The sequence below is a fragment of the Lepidochelys kempii genome, chromosome 2, assembly GCF_965140285.1.
Source record: "Lepidochelys kempii isolate rLepKem1 chromosome 2, rLepKem1.hap1, whole genome shotgun sequence".
Classification (NCBI taxonomy): Eukaryota; Metazoa; Chordata; order Testudines; family Cheloniidae; genus Lepidochelys; species Lepidochelys kempii.
The window spans coordinates 243,536,238-243,559,789 of NC_136381.1; the positions used below are offsets into that span (position 1 = coordinate 243,536,238).

Below are 23,552 nucleotides of genomic sequence, written 5' to 3' on the forward strand. Positions count from 1 at the left end.
AGATTAATATTTTTTTGAAAAACTCAGAACTTAAAAATGTGCTTGCAGTGTGTAAATTTATATTATGTGGAGAGTCTGTAGAGTATCACTATTATTTTTGAAAAGGGCTATTAAGGTCCAAACTGATGGGATGCATTGCAGAACATATATGTAATATATGGTAAATGTTGGAGTAGTTAGATGTCTTAATATTTATCCTCTACGTTTTTCTTTCTTGTATTCTTTTCAAATGAATACATTGTGGGGCTGCTGCCGGTGACATCAAGAGCAAAACTCCAGTTGACTGTGTTAGGGACAGGATCAGGACCTTTATTATCATTCTCTTTATTACCTTAGCACCTTAGGAGCTTTATAGATCAAGGATTATCCCCAGTGTAACCAGCAATATTGCCAACCCCAAATATTCAAAAATCGTGAGTCATGTCCCAATAAATCATAAGATGTGTCAATAACATAAAATTGGGAGGTTCTTTTTATATGCCTCCTGGTTTCTGAGCCATTAATGTGCACTTGGGTCACATTTTCAAGGTTTTCTCTACCACCATGAGGTCTAAACATTTAATTTAAAATAAATAAATAAAATAAAAAGCTGAGTTGCTTATGTAATTTCAAGAGCTGAGGCTTTAAGAAAAACAGAATATGGAAGGCTTCAAAATTGCGAGATTTGACAACACTGGACCAACAAATATTTTTCTTCTAAAATACTAGTTTTTATTGTTTACCTGCATATGAGAATAGTTTGCACTGAAACTACTTTGAAAGTCATATTATAACAATGCACAGTATTGGAGTCCTGTAAATTTACTGATATGTGCTGAATAACTGCCAGTGAGCACATTAACACAAAACTTATTTTTTCTTCTTTTAAGTCCTCATTGTCCAGACAGGTAACACAGCTAACTGTCTCCTGACTTGCTTTGCCACTGCATCACTCACAATGGGTGGGATTCTCATCCCTACCCTGGCCCGTTTACAACCTGTAAAAGGGCTAAAGTAGAATAAAGAGGCTCTAAAAGCTTATCCCAGCTGGAGGAGAATTCCTCTGGTAAAAATGAAGACAGGCTCTGACTTTACATACTTGCCACTGTTGCTGCGGCTTCACTGCTGTTGTTAGTCAAGCGAGCTTTGGTCTAGCTAGATCTTGGATATGTCTAAATATGCTGCAACCACTCCTCCCAATTGCAGTGAAGACCTGCGCTTAGGAGAGCAGCACAGAATCTCGCCCCACATTTTGACTTTACAGTTACTGCAGAACCTTGCCAAAGCCTTGAGAGAAATCCTCTTTCTCCCCCACTCATCCAAAGTGTGTTTATATAAAAAAGTGTGTGTGTGTGTATTTTTCTGGTTTTTTAAGTTTTCCTATTTTATATTCCAAAGAAGAAGAATAACGAAACTTTGAAAAATGTGTGGTATTAATTTTTAAAAGGACTGAAAACTGATCCTTTTAAGGCTGACAGCATGCTCCCAGGGGGGTTTTATGATAGGTGTAAGAGTATAGTGCATGACAAACCATCAACTGTATGTGGGACTAAGCAGCTGCAGCAGGACAGAATGATGTAGAGCCTGAAAGATGGAATATTTTGTTATGGTAATTTGCATGTCCTTATTTCCCTTCTTACTGATGGCGTTCAAAATGTTAAATAAAATTCCTACAACTTGATCTTTTTTCAGGCTTGGTTAAATGAAATTAATTTACAAACTCCAGGTGTATGGAAATTAAAGATTTCAGATAACTTCTGGATACCAGTCAGGTGATTTTCCTGTGTAAAATATCATTTCTGGCTACAGAAGCAGCTGCTTGACACTACAGTGTTGACAAGTCAGTAGTACTGTGTGTGTGCAGTATGCATGTACAGAAATTGCTTCCTGCTAGACTTGTTCAGCACCCAGGCAAATAAATAAAGAGGAGGAAAGATTAACAGGGCCCAGTTATCCTTGTGCTTGAGCCCTTCTTATCTTGAGTGCAACAGTGACTTTCAGTAAGAGATGGCTAAATAATTAGTATCAGATCTGCTGAAGGGGGCGGAGAGGGGAAACCTGGAAGTGGTCTTAGCAGCTGGTTCGTTATTGACAGCAGTTCTGGAAAATGCTATGCTGGAGACTTGCTAACTCAGAATTCCTAGGCAGAGCTACAAATATCCAGGATTGTTCTACTAAGACATGTGCCAACATATTCACCCATGTGATAAATTCTAAAGTGTGCTCAGCACGAATGTTTTAAATGGTTGAAAAATAATCACAGTAGAACTAATGTGAATGCTTCAAAAAAACTGCCATCCCCTTTACTAAACTGGATTTTACTTTGTTTTATCCTCCTCTTATAGTTTAGTAAGTTAAACGGTGTTACATGGGCTACTTGCCAGACTTCAGTTTGACCAAAAGGTAAAGCAGAAGACCGAAATGGTGGCATGAACAGGCTACACACAGGGTTAAAACTGCTACTTTTATGTAGGGGAGGAAAAAGTGTTTACTAGGATTCCATTGGTGCTTAAGGTAATCCTCCGTAACATAATTGAATATCAGTGTTCTACCTTAATGTATTTTTACCAATCCCTATCGTAAATTGGAAAACTAAAGAATTTTCTTGACAGCTGTTCCTTTCTTGCCGAAAAATTCCCGTAACTACGAGTTTTGTTCTTACAGATGAGTAACCACTCCATAGGAGTTAGCTATGCTTCATATGCTTAAGAGCATAAGGGCCAAGTGGCCTAAATGTTCAGAAGTGGCCCCTGATTTTGGACATTCCTCAGTTGTGGAGTGCTGCTGAACTTCAGAAACTTAAGGCTTGATTTTCATGGGTACTGAATAACCATAACTCAAACTGATGTCAGGAGTAGCTGAGGGTGCTCAGCACCTCCTAAATAATCAGGCTTCAGATTTCTAAAGTTGGGCACCCAAAATTGGAGATCACACTTGCAAATGTTGCTTGGGTACTTCTAAACATAGTAAACTAAGGTGGCTCCTAGATTTTTAAGGGCAGAAGGAACTATGATTTTTAAGGCCAGAAGGAACTGATCTCCTTATTTGAAGTGAATGGGAGTAAATAGCTTAAGATGCTGCAATTTGCCAACAGCTTAATGTGGCAAATTATAGACAATGTTTAAGGGTAAAGCAAGTATTGTTCGTGTACTCTATCGATTACTTAGTCTCTCTGGCACCAGGCTCATCTTTCTATGCTTATTAAGGCATGTTTGTAAGAGGAGTTGGCTTTGTTTGGCACCGTAATAAGTAATCTGTTTCCTAACTGACTTGCCCACATGTGCTGCAGGGAACAGGCAAGAGGACATAAACTCTGGGTGGTTGTTTTGCTTCCCTTGTACAAAAGCTGCTTGTCACAATACAGAGGAAAACGCTCCTTTCTTGCAAGTTATTTCTCTCCAAGATCATTGTTAGGTTTTAAAATTTCTACCTGTACTTATTCTCCTTCTGTGACCTGTAACCAGGAAGATTGGCACCTAGAATATTGTTATTTTCTGTACAGCATTTTAATAGTTTGAGCTAGTATAGTGGCTCTCTATCTTTCCAGACTACTGTACCTGGTTCAGGAGTCTGATTTGTCTCACTTAAAAATTACTTGCTTACAAAATCAGATATAAAAATACAAAAGTGTCACAGCACACTACTACTGAAAAATTGCTTACTTTCTCATTTTTACCATACAATTGTAAATAAATGAATTGGAATATAAATATTTTGCCTACATTTCAGTTTTTAGTATATAGAGCAGTATAAATAAGCATGAAATTTTAGTTTGTACTGACTTCACTGGTGCTTTTTATGTAGCCTGTTGTAAAAGAAGGCAACTATCTAGATGAGTTCATATACGCCCTGGAACACCTCTGAGTACCCCCCCCCAAGGTACATGTACCCCTGGTTGCGAGCCACTGATTAGTGTTTAAACGTCTCCTGTGAGTTCAGGTATGACAAGTAAGCTGCAATCAGAAAGAGAAATCTTGGGAAACACAATTTTTCTGTACAATTTTAGTTTTTTATAATAAAACATGTCCGTTTTTACACAAAATGTGATTGTAATTCAGGAGCTTTGTAGTTATGGCTCCTTTTTGTTGTCATATTTAGCAAACTTGTCACAGTTTCCTGAAATAGTTTTCTGGCAGTTTAGTTGCAAGGTTATCAAATGGCCAATTATGCTTCTTTTGATCTGGTTTCCTGTTGTCTCTTCCCTTCAAATGTACCTTTTCAGCATAGTCACTAGCATGCTCTCTTTTATAAAGTACTTCTGCTGGGTGAATCATTTCCATTTACCCAAACACAAACAGTGGGATCTAGAATTACTGCGATTTACTGAACTTTGTCTGGTGTAGGTAGCTGCAGAGTTTTTATTGTACCTTGTCATTAAGTGGGCTTGAAGGATCCAGCAACTGTGTTAATGTTTTTGTTTGTTTGTTTGTTTGTTTAAAACCAATTAAAATAGAGGGATGATTTCTCTGGTGTAGCAGTCTCTCACACCCTTCCCCAAAAAGACACTGAGATGACTTGATTTAGGATTGTGCTGAATCCCACATACCACTCCAATGCTCACCTAAGTGGGAATTTTCAGAATAAGCTGCTAACAAGGGAGGTAAGCCACCTTGTATCAGCTGTTCATGTTTTCCTCCAGCCAATTTTTATCTCAAGCATTTGCAGCAGATTCTGTTTTCCTTTCGGACTGAATTGATGATCAAGATTTTTGTTACATCTTTAATGCTTCTCCATTCTTCACTTGTCCTTTAATCTGCTATCTGTCTCAATTTACTAAGTGTGTGACTTAGGTCTGGTCTACACTACAGACCTATATCAGTGTAACTACGTTGCTAGGAGTGTGAAAAATCCACATCCCTGAGCAATGTAGTTATACCCACCTAACCTCCACTTTAGACAGCACTATGGCGGCAGGAGAGCTTCTCCCGCTCAGATAGCTTCTGCTTTTCGGGGAGGTGAGTGAAGTATGCCGACAGGAGAGACCTCTCCCATCAGTATAGAGCATCTTCATTAAAGCACTGCAGTGGCCTGGCTGCATCATTGCAGCTGCGCTGATGCAGCGTTTTAATGTAGTCTTGCCCTTTGTCAAACGACTTGAGGGGAGAAAAAGATGCTTGCATTTCCTCTTCGCTGAGGGAGTGATGACTTCAGTATCTCCGCCTTCAGAAGGAAGGCAAACAGGAAGGCTTATTTTATTTTTTGCAGTACCTGACTTGGGAGGAAGGGGATTTTTGTTTTCTCTGTCAAGTTGGATGTGTAGGATTTTTCCCCCCTGGAGGTCATGAAAATGCTCCACTTTACAAAGATCTTTCTCTCTTCTACTCTGGCAATACACATTCTAATCTTAGTAGTTTTAGGAGCAGTAGCATCCTAAAAATAAACCTTTTTTCCATAAGGGAAATATTTCTAAAGGAGGAATTATCCTCAGTGGAAGAAGATACAACATTTCTCTTAAGCATCTTTTGGATTCTAAAGTTTGGATCACCCTTATGCTTTGTAAGAACAAGATGATGCTGGAGGGGATTGCTTGATGGTCTTAACGTTGACTTCTACCACCTAGACTCTCTGGAACTACAGGTTCAAATCCCAGCAGGCTTTTCTCACCTCTTTATCCTTCCAAGGTGGATGGACTATGTTCCACATGCAATTATGCTGCGAGTGTGTTGTCCTGAACAAAATTTCATCTCTTTGCTATTGTGTACTTGCTGCCACTGTCCATTCCAGAAATGGATGTTTTCCAGTGCCCTGATCCTTTAACCTGATCCACACAGGTAGACTCTTGCACCCATGTGAAGCCCCACTAACTTCATTGGGATTCTGTGTGATTGCAAGGGTCTTGTCTGGATCACATTGCAGGATCCACTTCACCGGGGTACCTGTGCTTAAAGTTAGGCATGTGCTGAACTGGGGCCAGAGTTTGTAAAGCAGTTTGATTCTTTGGGATGAAAAGCAGGATTTAACTGAAATATTACTGTTGATTTATTATCTGGAATGCCCAAGGCCAACGATGACTGTGGAGGTTTATAATGCCAGTTCAAATATTGTGTGCCTGTCTCCTTAAGATTTTTTTTTAGTATTACTTACTGGGAGATGAATTAGAGACTACTGAGAGGCTACTGCACTTTCTTCTGTATAGATTGCCTAATCTGCTCTTTGCTCCTTTCCTGTGCAAGAGGCAGATCTTCTCCTCATCCACTTGCCCTACCAACCAGGAGACTGAGTGTCATTTTGATGTGAAATGAAAAAACTTTGTGAAGGGTGAGATATTAGAATGTAGCCGTCAGTTGTGTTTGACTCACCATTTTTAAAAGGGGAAGAGTAGCACATGTAGTAGTTCCTAAAGAAGTTACTGAGTGTTTATTGCTGTACTGGAAGTATAGCAAAGGCCGCCTTCTGCTGTTGCACGATGTAACCACTTACATGCTATGTAAACTTGGGTCTCTGACATGCTGTTAGTTCCCAAGGAGATCCTGAGTCTCTAAAACCCGTTGCTAGAATTGGATGTGTGTTATCAGTAGTTAAGGAAGACCCTGTGTATGCTACAGAAACAAAATTTATGAACTGTTAATAAACTCATTTGGAGCTCAACTATGCTCTCATGTGGATTGCATAGTCTGTGTGTCTGGGGCCAAACTATACTACAGTTGGGTTCAAAAACTGTGCTTACACCCCAGTAAAGACCTAGGCTAGGGCACTGTTTTTGAACCAGGTTAAAATGTGGGTCAGCCTAATAAGCTAAGGATGGCACCAGACCATGTGATAGGATGGTTATGTGCAATGGAGTTGAATAATTGGTTAAACTGGATTGTGTTTTGTAGTGAAGACGCCACCATTATCAAAGTACAACTTAGGGCTTAACTACAGTTACAGCAGTGCAGCATCAAAGAAACTACCTACACCAGTGGGAGAGAGTCGCCCATTGGGATAGGTACTCCGCTTCCCCGAGAGGCAGTAGCTATGTCGATGCGAGAAGCTCTCCCATCAACATAGTGCTGTCTACACTGGGGTTAGGTCAGTATAACTATGTCACCCCCACACCCCGGGCAACGTAGTTATACCGACATAAATTCATAGTGTAGACCAAGCTTCAATACAAAGAGAGTTTCTCCTGCTGCTTCTGTTCATTGAGACAACTATAAGCATCTAGCCATTCATGGAAGGGTTCGGTCATATTGTGCAGCATGCTACGAGTCACGGTGTTGTGTAGTTTGACTAATTTTGGCTAGTTTCTCTCACTGACGCATAAAATCATGTTGCTTCAGTGAAGAAAACGGGTATCAGAACAGAGACCATGTTTACATTGCCACTTATGCTGACAAAACTTATGTCACTCTGTGGTATGAAAAAAACACACCCCGAAGTGACATAAGTTTTGCCGGCATACGTGGCAGTGTACACAGCAGAATGGCTGCGGGACTCCAGCCGACATGGCTGCCGCCAGTCGTTGAGGTGGTTTTATTGTGTCAGTGGGAGTGCTCTCTACCATCAGCATAGAGTAGTTACACAAGTGATCTTACAGTGGGACAGCTGCATCAGCACAGCTGAGCCACTATAACTCACTAATGTAGACATGGCCTAAATCATAGCCTGACGCAATGGAGAGTCCTCAGAATAGGCTTTGTCCTGTCCTGTTTGAGTCAGAAACAGTCCCAGTCTTAACCTCTTGCTGTAAGTTGGCTCCTGACATTCCTTTACACGCCAGTTTTGCCTACTTGTTTTTGGATGTCACCAGCCTCTACTTTCCTGGAGCTGATGGCAGATAAATAACTTGCAGTGCCTTTTGGTTTAAAAACACCGACAAAAAACAAAATCCTGCAAATCTCATTTTAACTTTTTCAGTCATTTTTAAATCAGGCCCCAGAGGGATTTATCCTTTTGCACTGACTGAATATGAAGCAGTTTACATTTTGTCTTGTCTTCTCACAACAACAACAACTGTGATACAATCTGCAAAGCTTGTGATTTTTGTCTTTTTTCAGCGAGCATCGGTCTTAGAGCTGTTCTGGTTTGGGTAAGACACCTTGTGTTTAAGATCTGAACAGTTCATACAGAGAACTATAAAAAATAAAAAACATAAACACAGAGAGGGAGAAGACAAGGTAGGTGAGGTAATATCTTTTATTGGATTGGAAGTTATGAAAGTAACAAGGTGGAATATGGTGCCAAATAGAGCAACAGTGTTCCCTTAGAGTTACGAATGTCCTGTGACAAAACAGTTGATTTTAACAGCTCGAAAAGCTCCTGGCTGAAATGAAAGTACTTGTTACAGCACCTGCATATTTTATAGGAACATTCTAAAATATTCAGGTGCTGTAACAAGTCTAACACATTTCTCCGCTTTGTATGCCTCTTCCTTACAAATCTCATTAAATACACACTGTTTTATATGCCAGCTCTGTCCTCTAACTAAATTTGGTAAAACGTTGATGACCCTGACCTTTCATGGAGGAAAGAGCTAAAATCCTCGCCAGCCAAAGAAATCTGCATGGACGCTTCAGAAGCACATCTTTTTGACCTGTGAAAATAGGACTCCAAAGCAATTCTTTACCCGTTCCTTCAACCCCCATTTGCTGATTGTGGCTTGGGCCATGTCTACACTACGAAAGTACTCCGATTTTGCAGAAGTCGATTTTTGGGAACAGATTGTATAAAGTCGAGTGCATGCGTCCACACTAAGCACATTAATTCAGTGGTCTGCGTCCACAGAACTGTGGCAAGTGTCGACATTCCGAGCGGTGCACTGTGGGTAGCTATCCCGCAGTCCCCGCTGCCCCTTGGAATTCTGAGCTGAGCTCCCAATGCCTGATGGGGCCAAAAATTTGTCGCGGGGGTTATGAGTAAATGTCATCACTCAATCCTCCCTCCCTCTGTGAAAGCAACAACAGACAATCATTTCGCGCCCTTTTCCCTGGATTGCCCAAGCAGACGCCATAGCACTGCAAGCGTGGAGCCCATTCAGCTCACCGCAGCAGTTATGACCATTGTAAACACCTCGCGCATTATCATGCAGTTTATGCAGAACCAGCACCTGAAAAACCAGGCAAGGAGGTGACGGCTGCGTGGTGATGAGGACCGTGGTCCCCAGCAATTTGAAGATCATGGTGTTACTGGGGCAGGCTCATGCCATGGAACGCCGATTCTGGGCACAGGAAACAAGCATAGTGTTGCAGGTGTGGGATGATGCATAGTGGCTCCGAAACTTTGGCATGCATAAGGGCACTTTCATGGAACTTTGTGACTTGCTTTCCCCTGCCCTGAAGCGCAAGAATACCAAGATGAGAGCAGCCCTCACAGTTCACAAGTGAGTGTCAATAGCAATGCCAGACAGCTACCGGTCAGTCGGTAATCAGTTTGGAGTGGGCAAATCTACTGTGGGAGTGCTGTGATGCAAGTAGCCAATGCAATCATTGGGCTGCTGCTATCAAAGGTAGTGACTCTGGGAAATGTGCAGGTCATACTAGTTGGCTTTGCTGCAATGGGATTCCCTAACTGTGGTGGGACTATAGACGGAACCTATATCCCTATCTTGCTACTGGACCACCAGGGCAGCCAGTACATAAACCGCAAGGGGTACTTTTCAATGGTGCTGCAAGCACTGGTGGATCACAAGGGACGTTTCACCAACATCAACGTGGATGGCCGGGAAAGGTTCATGACGCTCGTGTCTTCAGGAATTCTGGTCTGTTTAAACAGCTGCAGGAAGGGACTTACTTCCCAGACCAGAAAATAACTGCTGTGGATGTTGAAATGCCTATAGTTATCGTTGCCCTGGCTCATGAAGCTGTACACAGGCACCCTGGACAGTGGTCAGGAGCTGTTCAACTACAGGCTGAGCAAGTGCAGAATGATGGTAGAATGTGCATTTGGACGTTTAAAGGCGTGCTGGCGCAGTTTACTGACTCGCTCAGACCTCAGCGAAACCAATATTCCCGTTGTTATTGCTGCTTGCTGTGTGCTCCACAATCTCTGTGAGAGTAAGGGGGAGACATTTATGGTGGGGTGGGAGGTTAAGGCAAATTGCCTGGCTGCTGAATACGCGCAGCCAGACACCAGGGCGGTTAGAAGAGCACAGGAGGAAGTGCTGCGCATCAGAGAAGCTTTGAAAACCAGTTTCATGCCTGCTTGCAAAAGAAATAAAGTCACTATCGTTTAAAAAACATGTATTCTTTATTAATTGATTATAAAAATAGGGAGATAACTCACAAGGTAGCCCAGGTGGGGTGTGGGAGGAGGTAGGAAAAGGCCACTTTAAAACTTGTTGAATGCCAGCCTTCTGTTGCTTGGGCTGTCCACTAAGGTGGAGTGGTTGGGTGCCCGGAGCCGCCTCCCCCCCGCGTTCTTGGGCATCTGGGTGAGGAGGCGATGGAACTTGGGGAGGAGGGAGGGCGGTTAAACAGGGGCTGCAGCAGCAGTCTGTGATCCTGCTGCCATTCATGAACCTCCACCAGACGCCAGAGCATGTCCGTTTGATCCCAGCATTGCATCATGCCTCCTCTGATCTTCCTGCCGCCACCTCTCCCTCACGTTCATCAGCCACTGTCCTGTACTCTGCTATTGTGTCCCTCCACACATTCTGCTGAGCTCTGCCAGTGCCGGACGACTGCATGAGCTCAGAGAACGTCATCGCACGTTTGGTTTTTTTTTTTTTTGCCGTCTTATCTGAGAGAGCCTTTGGGACGGAGGAGGGAGGCTTGAAACATTTGCAGCTGCTGGGGGAAAAAAGGGAGTGCAGTATTTTAAAAGGTACATTTACAGAGCAATGGCTATACTCTTTCACGGTGAATAACACTATTCAAATTACATAGCACATGTGATTTTGGTACAAGGTCGCATTTTGCATCTTATACTGGCCATGAATGCATCCCAAGTTCTCAGGGCTACTTAATGGTTAAAAAATGCTTGCTTTTATAACATGTATTATATTTTAAAAGGTACACTCCCCAGAGTTCCCTTCTCTGGCTTCGTTGGCTTGGGAGGGTATTTCGGTCAGGGTGATAAAAAAGATCGTGGCTGTCGGGGAGAACGGTGTGCTGTGTGCCCTCCTCAAGCTGCTGCTGCTCCTCCTCCTCCATCTTCCGCATCCGCAAAATCCTTAGGCATGGCGGAGAGTACCCCATCATGGGAGTCCACGGACTGGGGTGGGGTAGTGGTGGCAGCCCCCCCTAGAACTGCATGCAGCTCAGTGTAGAATGTCTGGGGCTCTGTCCCGGAGTGTCCATTTGATTCTTTGGTTTTCTGGTGTGTTTGTCTGAGCTCCTTAAGTTTCACGCGGCACTGTGTTGCCTCCCTGCTGTAGCCTCTGTCCCTCATGGCCTCAGAATTTTTTGAAATGTTTTGGCATTTCGTCTTTTGGAACGTAGTTCTGATAGCACGGATTCCTCTCCCCATACAGCGATCAGATCCGGTACTTACCGTTTGGTCCATGCTGGAGCTCTTTTTCGATTCTGGGACTGCATGGTCACCTATGCTGATGAGCTCGCCTGGTCAAACAGGAAAGGAGATTCAAAGGTTCCCGGGGCTTTTCCTGTACACTTGGCCAGTGCATCAGAGTTCAGAGTGCTGTCCAGAGTGGTCGCAATGGTGCACTGTGGGGTAGCTCCCAGAGGCCAATACCTTCTAATTGCATCCACACTAACCCTAATTCGAAATGGCGATGTCGATTTCAGCGCTAATCCCGTCGTCGGGGAGGAGTACAGAAATCGGTTTTAAGAGCCCTTTATGTAAAAAAAAAATGGCTTTGTTGTGTTGATGGGTGCAGGGTTAATTTGATTTAATTCTGCTAAATCCGACATAAACTCGTAGTGTAGACCAGGCCTTAGAAAAGAACCTAATGCTATTTGAGGTCTTCCTTTAGCTGTAGGGCCTAGGTTTCAGTTTCTGGAGATCTGTGGTATTTTATTATAGAGAGGGAGGGGCTAGCCTCCCCACAATTGAGATAGCAACTACTGTCCCATTAATGTGCTGATTTCAGTCCAGTTTTACCCCTTGCTCTCCCCTTTCTGCAAGTCATGCTATCACAATTTAAATGTTTAGGAATCTGGTTTATCTTCGACCTAAAGCAGATCTATTTCTTAGTAATCTACTGTGCAGAGCTTCGGACAAGTATCACCAGTAGTGCTACTGGTCCCCTCCTAACATCATGTACATCAGTAAGTAAAAAATTGTAGTACCACATCTAGAACTGTTCCCTAACCGGACTCAGAGCTCCCTCTTTCTTCATCCCTTTGATCCTGGCATTTTCTTAAAGATGGGTTGGGACACTGCTTCATTTTACATACCTTATGGTGAGCTGTCATATACTTCTGGATGGTTAAAAGCTAGAAATCAAGCTTCAACAATCAATTGCTGCCTGGAATATGAACCTTGTTCTTCATTATCTTTGTCTTCACTGCTTTGTCTGTAGGTCAGTCTTCCTGTTTTGTCTTTAAATACTAGAAGCTGTTACTTTAGCACCTAGCGCTGGAGCTCACTGCCCAGTTTAGGCTATTTTTCTTTCCTGATACTCCTCAATGTTTTCTTTTAAGACTGTACCCAAAATTAACTCTGTTTTTTACATGGTCATACTTTCCACCTGTCTACCCTCCTGCCTTCCCTAAAGAGTGGCTTTGACAAACCCTAGATGTGGTTAGGACCTCGTAGTTCCACCTCCATGTAACACCAGAATTTAGGGTTACTAAATCCCTCTTTGTGGGTCTTTCAAGGCCACAAGAAGGGACAAAGTGCCTACTAGATCTGTTAATCTAGGCAAATACTGTGCTCATCTCCGTGGATCTGAGCCCTTGACTAAATGGATCTGACTATGCACTGAATTGTGTTTATATAGCCAAAGGGCATCCATGTCCTCTGCTTGAGACATCTTGTTCCTCTGGTAGGCTGAAGTACTCCTGCTGAGAGACCGTCTTGTTTTAGGAAGCCACCTGATGATCTGCTGGCACATTTATCATTTATGATATTAGGGTGAGTGGCTTCTCACAGATTCATTGGGACCGTAGCAGTTCGATGTTACTTTTAATTGAAACGTTTTTGGCACCTTTTTGATAAAACCCATGTTTTCCATGGGTGTTTAATTTCACCATGAAATGAGTTATGTGCTGAAATAGCAGAGAGAGTCTCAGCTCAGGAACGAATTATCAGGGCAAATTACAGGTTCTTCCACTATATGTAAGTGTGAATCCCACTGTGAGTAAGCTTTCGTCTTGTGTACAAGATCAGAATTTTTTGAATAGCAGCATCCTTCAGGGTCATGCCTGCACCCCTGTGCTCCTGTATGAAAGGAGAGAGGGCTAGGGTGGTCACGATCTCCCTTATCACCTGTGGCAGCAAGATGGAACCCTGTGAGTGTCTGACCTGCTAGGTCTTTTTGCCTTTGGCTAAATTTCTTCACACTCTTCATAAAGCCTTCAGAACTCTTCTGATTCTTTGGCACACAGCCTCCATGAGTGATATTGACCTATCTGGATGGAATATTTACAGGACAAACTTCCCCACACAGGGCTTCTCAACATGGCAGATTAGAAACCTGCAGGCTTCAAGCTCTACCCATCCTGTGATGGGCTAATGACATTGAAAGATGGACAAAGCAGATGCCTCTTCAGCTTAGGGAGATTCCTGTATACCAAGACGTTGCTCATTGTGCCTTTCGTTCTCCATAATAATGCGTAAGTCATGAGACGCTCAGTTGAAGCCTCACCTCCTTGGAGCAATCTATGAAGGTCTCTTTGGATCCAAAGGGGACGAGTGCCAGTGTCCAGGCAGCAGACGAGCCAGCTTCATCCTGTGCCTGGCCTAGTAGGCAGGTGACTGTAAAAAGAAGATGAGGAGAGACCTGGCATTAGTGCCACTACCAAAGTTGGCACCATAAACACCCCTGGAACTGAAGCCGATGCCAGCACTGAAGTCCAGCTCTGAGAGGCACATAAGCAAATGCCAAACAGAGCTTTGTGTCTCTCATAAAGACAGGCCACCTAAGGTCTCAGGGGAAAAGCCACCAAGCCCCTCATGGTGTCAAGGGCTGGTGATAAGCAGCAGCCTATGGCACAGAGAGAGTCTTCTCCAGCACTGATCTGAGCTCTGGCATTGCAGCCTGTACCACTGGGGAAACCTGCTGATACTGATGCAAGATACCTGCTGATACTGATGCAAACCCTTGTACTGAGAGTGCGGTATACCGTGGCACCACCCCACAGAGGTGGTTTGTGCCTCTTCTCAGTCACCAGGACATATGTTCTTGCCATCTTCAAGCAAAGGACACTCTCTGGAACCTGTGGTCAGTATCACTGATGTCTGCCAGCTCTTCCTCTGGGCTCAGTCACCTGTGCAGCAGGAATGGCATTGGACTGGCTGATACTGAACAACCCAGCCATACTGCTACAACATGTGCCGTGGCTCTGTTGGACCTACTGGGGTCTTGCCTCACCGGCCTCTAGGAGCTGCTCTCCAGCAGATTTGAGGAAGAGGTCACTCCTATCTGCTTTTCTGGCCAGATCACCAGGAAGACCCAGACCCTGGGACAGAGCAACAGCAGCATCCTATTTCACTATCAAAGGAGCTGTTACCTTTGTCAGCCAGTGAGGCAGTGCCTTTGGCACCGATTACTCCATGTCATTTCAAGAGCTCCTTATAAGAATCCTGAGACTCTAGAGTTGGAGACTTTAGTCTTGGAGAAATCTCAAAGGTTTTTGACATTTGACAATCCCCAGCTCGACCAGATACATCCTTCCTATAAATGAGGGGCTGCTCAGCCCAGCCAAGGCCTTGTGGCAGACACAATACCAACTGTAAAACAGGTAGAGAAATGGTGCTAGGTCCCTCAATCTGCGTTGGAATATGTTTCTGCCCCCACCCCAACCCGGGTTGTCTTGGCAAAATACAAACATTTTAAATCAAACAAAAGTACTTCTAAGGCTAAGGACCCAAAGGGGCTTGAGCTGTCTGGGAGAAAATCTTACTGCTCTATCTCTTTACAACTCTGAGTGGCAAATTCCAAAGCCTTACTGGCCAAATACAACTTTTTTGACTTGGGACAGAGTGAAAACCATTTCTCTCAACTCCTGCATGACTGGAAGGAGGAACTCTGGGATATAATCAAGAAAGGCCAAATGGTGGCCAAGATGGCTTTACAGGCAGCACTTGGAAACCTTTGACACTGCAGCCAGATTTATGGCCACAGTGGTGACTGTTCAGAGCATCGTGGCTCCAAGCATCAGGCATCCCTAGGGTTGTATAGGCCACAATCAAGGACCGGCCCTTTGAGAGCGTGGAATTATTCAGCAAGCACACTGACAGTGCTCTTCACTCTCTAAAAGATTCAAAGGCCTCTATACCCTCCCTGGGGATTTACTCTCTGGCCCCCATGCCACAAGCCATATGTCCTCAACCCCAGTGCCATCCTATGACTTCTGGCAAGCTGAGGACCATACTACGAAGAAGTTGAGCTACAATCGGGGTTGCCAGTCTTCCTTCTCCTCTGCGGTGCATCCTGTCTCTCTGGCATGTCAACAAATTTGATAGGACTGTTTGGAGCCACAACAGATCCACTTCTGAGGGCACCACTTTCGGAAGCACACTTCCCCATTCCACTGGATGTAGTCTGCCACAACATTGGATGAATAGGTGTTAGGGATCATGGCCTATTGCCTGGGCTGTTGTCCTTCGCTCAAGTTGTAGAGAACTCCCTTGCCTCTGCAGTTGTTAAGGCTTGTCTACACATGGGTTATTCAGGAATAGGTATTCCCCTTTCAATTCACACCCTATCTTGTTCCTGGATAACTTTAATGTGTATCCAAGTAGAGCTGGCCAACAAACTGTTCTCCTGTCTTATGAAAACTCTTGAGATGTTGAAAAATTTCCTGATCTGCATCAGGTCAGAACTGAGACCTTCTGATGTTTTTCACAAAAAGAGGGAGAGCAAGACTCACCCTGGAACAGTCAATAGCCTAGTAGTTAGGGCGCTCACATGGGGTGTGTGAGACCCAGGTTCAGGTTCCAGCTCTGCCTGAGTCAGACGCTGATTTAAATGTGAATCTCTCACATCCCAGGTGAGTGCCCTAACCAGTAGGCTATTGGCTATTCTGGGGCAAAGCTCTCTTTCTCTCTCTCTCCCCCTTTGTTTTTTTCCAAAAATTGCAAACCTTTCCTGACAAAAGTTTAGTAGAAACTGTTACATTCTCACTTAAAGTTGTGCTTTCAATAAATCACCATTTTCCAACAAAAAAGTTTAATCCAAAAATTCCAAACCAGCTCTGTAGACAAGCCCTTAGCTTATTGGCGAGGCTCTGTGCCTTCCAATGACCTCTTGCATAGACCAGGATGACAAAATGTGGAACCAAATGTGTCTTTCCAAAGAGGGAGTTGGGAAAGACAGGGAATCCATTCTTTGGCATAGCAGTGGGGTCAGATGGCATTGCAGACTTGGAATTGGAAATGTAGCTCTCTCTTTTATGGGTCCGATGTTCATATATGCAGAATAGTGGGTTCCTGTATGGTACTTTCAGAAATGTTGTGCTTACCAGCGCCATGCTAGGGCTTTGGTTTAGTACTTACTCAGATTAAATGTAAATACTGTTTACTTGTGTAAGCGTAAAGTGATGGTGGTGTTATGACATTGCTTTTCGTTGTTACTTATTGCAGTAGAAAAGTCTACTGATTGTATTTAGTTATTCCAATCCTATTTATCTTAAATTTTATAACAAAAATGTTCTTTGACATTTAAAAAGTATAATTGGATTTTTCAAAGCCTTTTGTTTTGGGGGTGGGGTTATGATACTATTCTGTCTGTACATGTTCATTTTGTTCAGATACCAAATAAGAGCCACTGCGAATGAATCTGACTTACTCTGGTTTTATTCCTGTCAGAAGTGAACATCATGGTTGTGAAATGTACTGAAGAACCTAATATAGAACTATGAAATAGCAGATGATGGGACAGAAGTTGTAAATCACGTGAAGCTTAGTCATTTCTTCCACATCTCGCAGTACCAGATAGTAATAGTATATTTTACCATGTTATCACACTGAGTGCTTTCACTTTTTTTACCTCATGTATTACATATGTTAATAGCTTGGGTATAGATGGATTAAAAGTTCTCAAATTAATGCCAAGTGTATTTCTGAACTCCCAGGTGATAACCTTTCCATAGTTAAGGTTGCAGGTAATTTTCTGCTGTATACCAGATTTTGCACCCTTTCCAAGAAAATGTAAAGCAACCTGAAAATGTATAGGTGAAGTCAGGGGCCTGGATAGAGTTGTGGGGAAGCTGCAAAATCATTTGAACAAAGACGTCCCAAGATGTGCATTATAAAAACCTGATCTGTTTCAAAGTTGCAAAAGTCTTCTAATGCTTTTGCCCAGACATAGGGAAAAAACAGGAACAGAAATGCATACAGTTTTTATCACTGGAGTCGAGTTAGTGCATGTTACCAAAGAAGGTCCAGAACTTAAATGGGAAAAGTTACTAGACCTTAATTTTAGAACTAGAGTGAGATAACAGAGTGCTGGTGATGCATTTATAGATCACAGGCACATTGCATAGACTAGATCTGGAAAGGAGCACTGAGATGGGAGTCAGGATACCATGGGCCAGATCCTCAGCTGCTACAAATCGGCATAGCTCCATTGATTCAGTTGTCTCTCTGATATTGCTGACCCAAATCTCTTCCACTTCGTCACAGTGCCAGGCAGAGAGAACAGGCCAGGGAAAACCAGTGGAAAGTCATTAACTGGGGGCTGATAATGGAGATGGTTAAAATTTTTCTTTAGGGAGGCAAAGTGTAAGCTACTTTTTACCAGCTAATGGAAAGGCCATTGGTGAAGGCCTTTCTTGAGCTTGGCATTCTTGCTAGCTATCACTCAGTTTCAGACTGGCTCCCTGTGGCCACTGCTCTCCACCAAGTCCAAGTGCTGCTCAGATAGTGGTGAATCAGGGCTGAAGTTTTGTAGAAAGTAAATTTTCTAATTAAAGAAAAATTCATTTTTGTTTTCATATGTTTTATCTAGTGTTCCTCAGACTGACTAACCTATATTTTCTCATACTTTTAAAATGTTTTGTGGGAGCTTTTTTGCTCTAAGCCTTCTGTTCGCCAAGATATTTTCCCCTTGATTTTCCCTTTCTCCCCCATTGTATAATCTTCAGTGCTTTATTCTTCTTTCCTCTCTCAAACTCTCCCCATTACCTGTTTCATGTCCATTTCTAAATCCCCTTTTGTCCTCTCCTTTCCATTGATGCACGCTCTCCTGTTCTTTTTGAAATGAGGACCAGAGTGCAGAACTTGCTCATGTTTGCTTTCTAAATGTGGATGCTGAAAGTGTTTGGGAAGGCAGGTGGGGTGACACAGAATGAATTCTCGGGTAGGTGTTTAGATCACTTGTGGCTTTTTGTGCTTTTAAGAAAGAACCATTGGGTGGGGAAGGGATCATTTTGATTTTTATATAGGATTGTTTTTGCCATTTCTAAATTTATTCAAGACATGATCAACTTTGAGAGAGTGATTTCTCTCTCTCTCTCTCTCAGCTACTTCTTAATTGTGATGTCTCCTTGGAAAAAGATTTTTGTATTATATAATTGCTATTATTCTTTTGCATTTTATTTCCTAGCATCCTCCTGGGCAACTGAGAAGGAAATACAGTTCCTGCTCCACTATTTTCCTGGATGACAGCACAGTCAGTCAACCAAACCTCAAGTATACAATTAAATGGTGGGTGATGTTAAATTCTTTGACTTAAACATATATTTAATTATTTCTGAACAACTGCTAAGCAGGCACTGCAGAAACCAAGCTACAAAATAGTGGGGGTTTTGTGTGTGTGCAGCCATATATGGATGTACTGCAGAGGTAATGGCTGGGATTTTCTAAAGGTTTTTTTTTTTTTTGTAATAAAGATTTTTGATGCTCAGCTCCTTCTAGGGTCATGCCATAACTATCTGCACTGCACATGTTCTCACAAGAATGGAGTGATCAGGGATTTCAGTTGTACTCGTGATGAGTGAACCAGCCTCAGATTGGTTGGTTTGCTTTGGATGAGCACCCGAAAGTTAAGATACCTATTTGCTTATCCAGTACTTGTGAAATCTGATGAGATTTCCAGAACTTCCTGCTTCTTTCGGGATTGAAAATACAGTACTTCCAGATTTGGCTTCCACATTCAGTGCAGGCAAGTACTGCACAGCAATGAACTGACAATGGGCAGCCTTGTGTAGGGAGTGCGCCTCTGGCTCGTCTTCACGTGGATTCTCAGCACAGCTAGGTTAGTTACCGTCTTTGCTAGAAAACTTTTACGTTTAGATCATGTGGAAATGCAGCTGGTGTTTGGAGCATTGTTCTTTCCTCTACGTTCTGTACAGTGGAGGGAAAATGGAAGACTAGATGGCCAAGCACCTTACATTCTTTAAAAATTTAAAAAGAAAAGAAAAAGTTGCTATTTGAATCCTGCTCAGATTCCAATCAATTGTAGTATCTCTATTGTTGGGTATACCCATTTAATGTAAAGTGTGTTAAATCATGATCCATGCTGCAAAGGTATTTACATAACAGACCAGACATTCAGATGAGTATATAGCATTGGTAGTCACTAACGCGTTTTCCATGTCTGTAAAAAGGCAGTTGCCTTATGCTGCCCTCGTGTTTTTTTTTTTAATTTTTTTATTAAAAATATCATTAGAAGAACCAGAGGACAAAGGGGCAGCATATAGGCCACTTCCAGTTCCTAAACGTTGCTGAGCTGGGTCCCAGCCCTTCCTCAGTTTTTGGGCCACTCTAGTAGTGCCAAGGGATTTAAAGCAGCCTCCTAGATAAACTTGAGGATACCCCTAGTTTAGAGGTATCCTCAGATGGCATAGGACTGGCTCCCCAGTGTAGGGGAAGGAGTGTGTCAGGGACAGGAGGGCGCAGGGCCAGAGCAATGTGCAGTTTGGTAGTTCAGGTGGGAGGAGTGACTCCTTTAGAGCCATTATCCACCAGTGTAAATAAAAGTAGCCCTTATGCTGCTTTAACTTTTATAAAGGGACTGGATTGGCCCCTGGCAAACTCCAGGGTTGGATGGGTGGAAAGTTGATGGAAAGCTACTTAAGTTCACAAGCTCCTCCTATCCCAAATGCACTGACTGCTGATCTGATCCAAGAGATTATTTAAAAACACACCAACATCCTAAATTAAAATATTGAGGGATCTGACCAAAGTTAGGAAATGCAGACTCAGCCCTCACTCTACTTCATAGGTTTCCAAACGGTGGGTGTTTTTCCAGTTGGTGGGGTGATGTTTTGTTACGAAGCCACCCTTTAAGGGCAGCAGGTAGAGCTGTGCTTTCAGGTGTCCACATGCCACTCCACTGAAGTCAAATGGAGTTACGTATATGTTCCCGAGGGCAGAATTTGGGCTGCATTTTTAGTCTTAACTCACAGCTTCCTGAATTTTTTTCAATCACATCAAATTATTAATTATCTTTCCTTTTTTTTTCCTCCTGTGGGTGGACATGTGTTCAGTAAGCAAGGTGCACTGTCCAGGGAATATTTAGTACTTTTTAACATCTCCTTTTTTAAAAAAAGTTGCAATTTTAGATATGATCAAGCCATTTAAATCTAGGAATTTCTAATGCATCTGTCACCAATAGCTAAATTCTATATTGCCAAAGCAAAGTACAGTTTGCAATATATGACATTTACCTTCATCCGAGCAAAAAAATTGTATTTTCTACCATATTCCTGTTTTTCGGCTGCTTGCCACCTAGAATCATTTAAAATTCCACTGAGAGAAACACACAGTATAGCTGCAACCTGGTGTTTTCTCAACATGTGGGGCGTCTGATGCATCACAGTTGTCTTACAGAAGTTCGGAGCAGAAATTGTGAAACAACCAATTAACTTTTTTAAATGGAGCCTTTTAGGTCAGACTGATTAAAAGAAAATACTAGACTAGCATGTAACAATGAATCATTGACAGAACAAATTGCCAATAAATGGGAACAATAAAATCCCTCCTCCCTCTTTATTCCCCTGTTAGTTCTAGTGGCTCCTCAGGCTGTCAGAACAAGTAGTTAGGTTGGCGGTTCTACTTTGTCATATGGTGTTTACCTCTGGCACCTGTGGGTTTGTTCAGAGCCAGGAGCTGAAAACTGACAAATAATATGAGGAAGCTATATTTTTCTTGTTCTCGGGTGTGAATTAGATCAGTGTGTCATATTTGCACACAACTAAAATTTGAACTGCCTGTGAAGACTTTCACGTTTAATTTCTGAGTTTGACTTTCAAGTAAAGAGAAAATATAAAGGCTTGACTGAGAGCAAGAAAAATGCATAATATGTTAAAATAAAATAAGTAACTTATAAATTGGTGCAAAATGAAAAAAAATTGGAGCTTGGTATTTCAGTAGCTAACTGGGGAGACAGCCAAAACGTAATGGATTTAAAAGTAAAAATCACACAAGCCACTACAGGAGAAGTAATTCACATAACTTAGCAGCATTAGCAAAACCACTGATCTACAAATGCAGTAGATAATAGGCTGAAGGTCCATGGAGGAGTTCAGGCAGGGGTCTCACAAAAACTCGTTTATTAATGACCAACCTCTGTTTTACGTACCAGAGAATATCCAATCCTTCTAAGGCCTTATCTTGCATCTTTCAAGTCATTGAGAGTTTTGTCATTGACTTAAATGGGAGTAGGCCTTTAAATAGAAGGTACATTATGGAGTACAGGAGATGAGGGGTGAGAAGGAAGACAAAATTTTCTGGAAATGTGAGTGACTTGATATATGGAGTATAAATGTTCCATTTTATCCACAATTTATCCACAGTGAAAAGTGGACACTGTCTGCTGAGCAAAATACTCCTAACTCAGTTTCTACAGTGTTTTTTACTACCATTGAATCCTGGACAGCAAAATATGTTAATGATCATACTGGTTATCTGGGCTTTGTGCTGTTTTAAATTTATATAGCTCTGTGTGTGTGTGTGTGTGTGTGTGTGTGTGTGTGTGTGTAAAAAAAATATATTTTTAATCCTAAATCCGATTCCAAGGCCATTAACTCTATATTTTGCTTTACAGTGTAGCTCTTGCAATATATTACCACATCAAAAACAGGTATGTAAACAATGAGTCTCACATTATAAAAAACGTTCAGTGTTTCTTTTTAATTTTTTTCCATAGCCTGTAGCTTCTCCTACCCCTGGAATAAAGAGATTTCTCTATAGATCACACTGCTTTTCTGGGAATAAATTGAGAGTTTTAAAAAACAATATTATAATGATGACTAAGTGTGGTTCAAATTCGTTGTAGTTTTAGAAAACTTCGACTTCTGTTTAACAATTTTAGTTACACACACACACAATGGTCACTTACTAATAAAAAAATGTGAGTACAAATTACGACACACACATCTAAACTGTGTCCTGCTGTGGCTTCTGTTTTGCCCTTTGGTGAAGGTTGCTGTAGGAACCATTGGGTCAGTGAGTAGTTAAGAATTATCAATAGTGATGTGGCATGAAATAAAAACTCATATATTAGGCAATGGGAGTGGCATTATAAATAAATTAGTAGCCTCAGGAACAAAATTATTCACCAAAGTAGGTGTGCCAATACCAGGTAATGTTTGTTTGGTTTTAGCTTGGGTGTGGTAATTAAAAGGTGACGATTAGGAAAAGGATGAGAGAGAGAGAGATCTAGAAATTAACTATTCACTTAAACTGTTAAAGAGTTTAATTTTGTAAGTTGACTTTTTTTTTTAACAATTCTGTTTTCTGAGAGCACCCTTTAAATAATCTTTCCTGAAATTGTCAGAAGGGGTTTTCAGCTTCCCTATTGATGATTGTTTTTAAACAGGTCTTTTCATTAGCAGAGGAAATGACTTAGGCTCCAGTCCAGCAAAACACTTAAACATGTGCTTACATTCAACCATGTGAATAATCTTGTTGACTTCAATGAGCCTACTCACCTGCTTAATGATAAGGATGTACCTAGGTGCCTGGGTGGGTCAGGGCCTCACTTAGTGTGGCCCAATTTTGCATTGAAGCCAGACTCTGTTTGCACGGGTGTGAGGGTCTACACTATCAGGTACTTGTGTAGCCTCTACAGGGAAACACTTAAACTAACTTTTTATAAAAGTGCTGTAAAGGCCTGATCAAAAGTCCATCAAAGGACTCCATAGATTGCAATGGACTTTGGATTGGGACCTAGAAGTGCAAAGTAAACAAACCGGAAAAAATAGATGGAGAGTGGAAATTTAAGTAACTTCTTTCAGTTTATAGTAATCTGAACCTATTCAGAGTCCCACAGTCTTCAATGAGATTGTAGCTCTTAACTATAGTAGGTAACAAGATGAGCATGGGTAAAAGTGTTTACAGGATTGGGGCCTGAGGATCATGTCATGAATGTGATACTTGTAACATTCACCCTTCTTGGTGAGGGTTAGGTGAGTAAATGGAGCTGGTTGCCTAGGATCACTTTTTTTAAAGTGACACAACCAAACTAAAATATTTTCTGCTCTTGTTTTGATTTTGTACCTAAAGGGTGTCAGTGTCAATAATCTGAGATCTATGTGCACTGCATGTTTTCCTGTTGGAAAGCTTGATTGCTTCTTTCACTC

The 23,552-nt window shown here is 42.1% G+C and overlaps 1 protein-coding gene across 4 annotated transcripts in view; it reads left to right on the forward strand.

Moving 5' to 3' along the window:
* Nucleotides 1–23,552, forward strand: part of CCNY (cyclin Y) — a 228,300-nt gene that overhangs the window by 156,355 nt on the left and 48,393 nt on the right. For all 4 annotated transcript variants that reach the window (XM_073334456.2, XM_073334457.2, XM_073334459.2 and 1 more), the window contains 2 exons: nucleotides 18,572–18,672; nucleotides 22,016–22,051. In XM_073334456.2, the coding sequence (XP_073190557.1) occupies nucleotides 18,572–18,672; nucleotides 22,016–22,051 (137 nt within the window). The remainder of the gene's footprint in view (nucleotides 1–18,571; nucleotides 18,673–22,015; nucleotides 22,052–23,552) is intronic.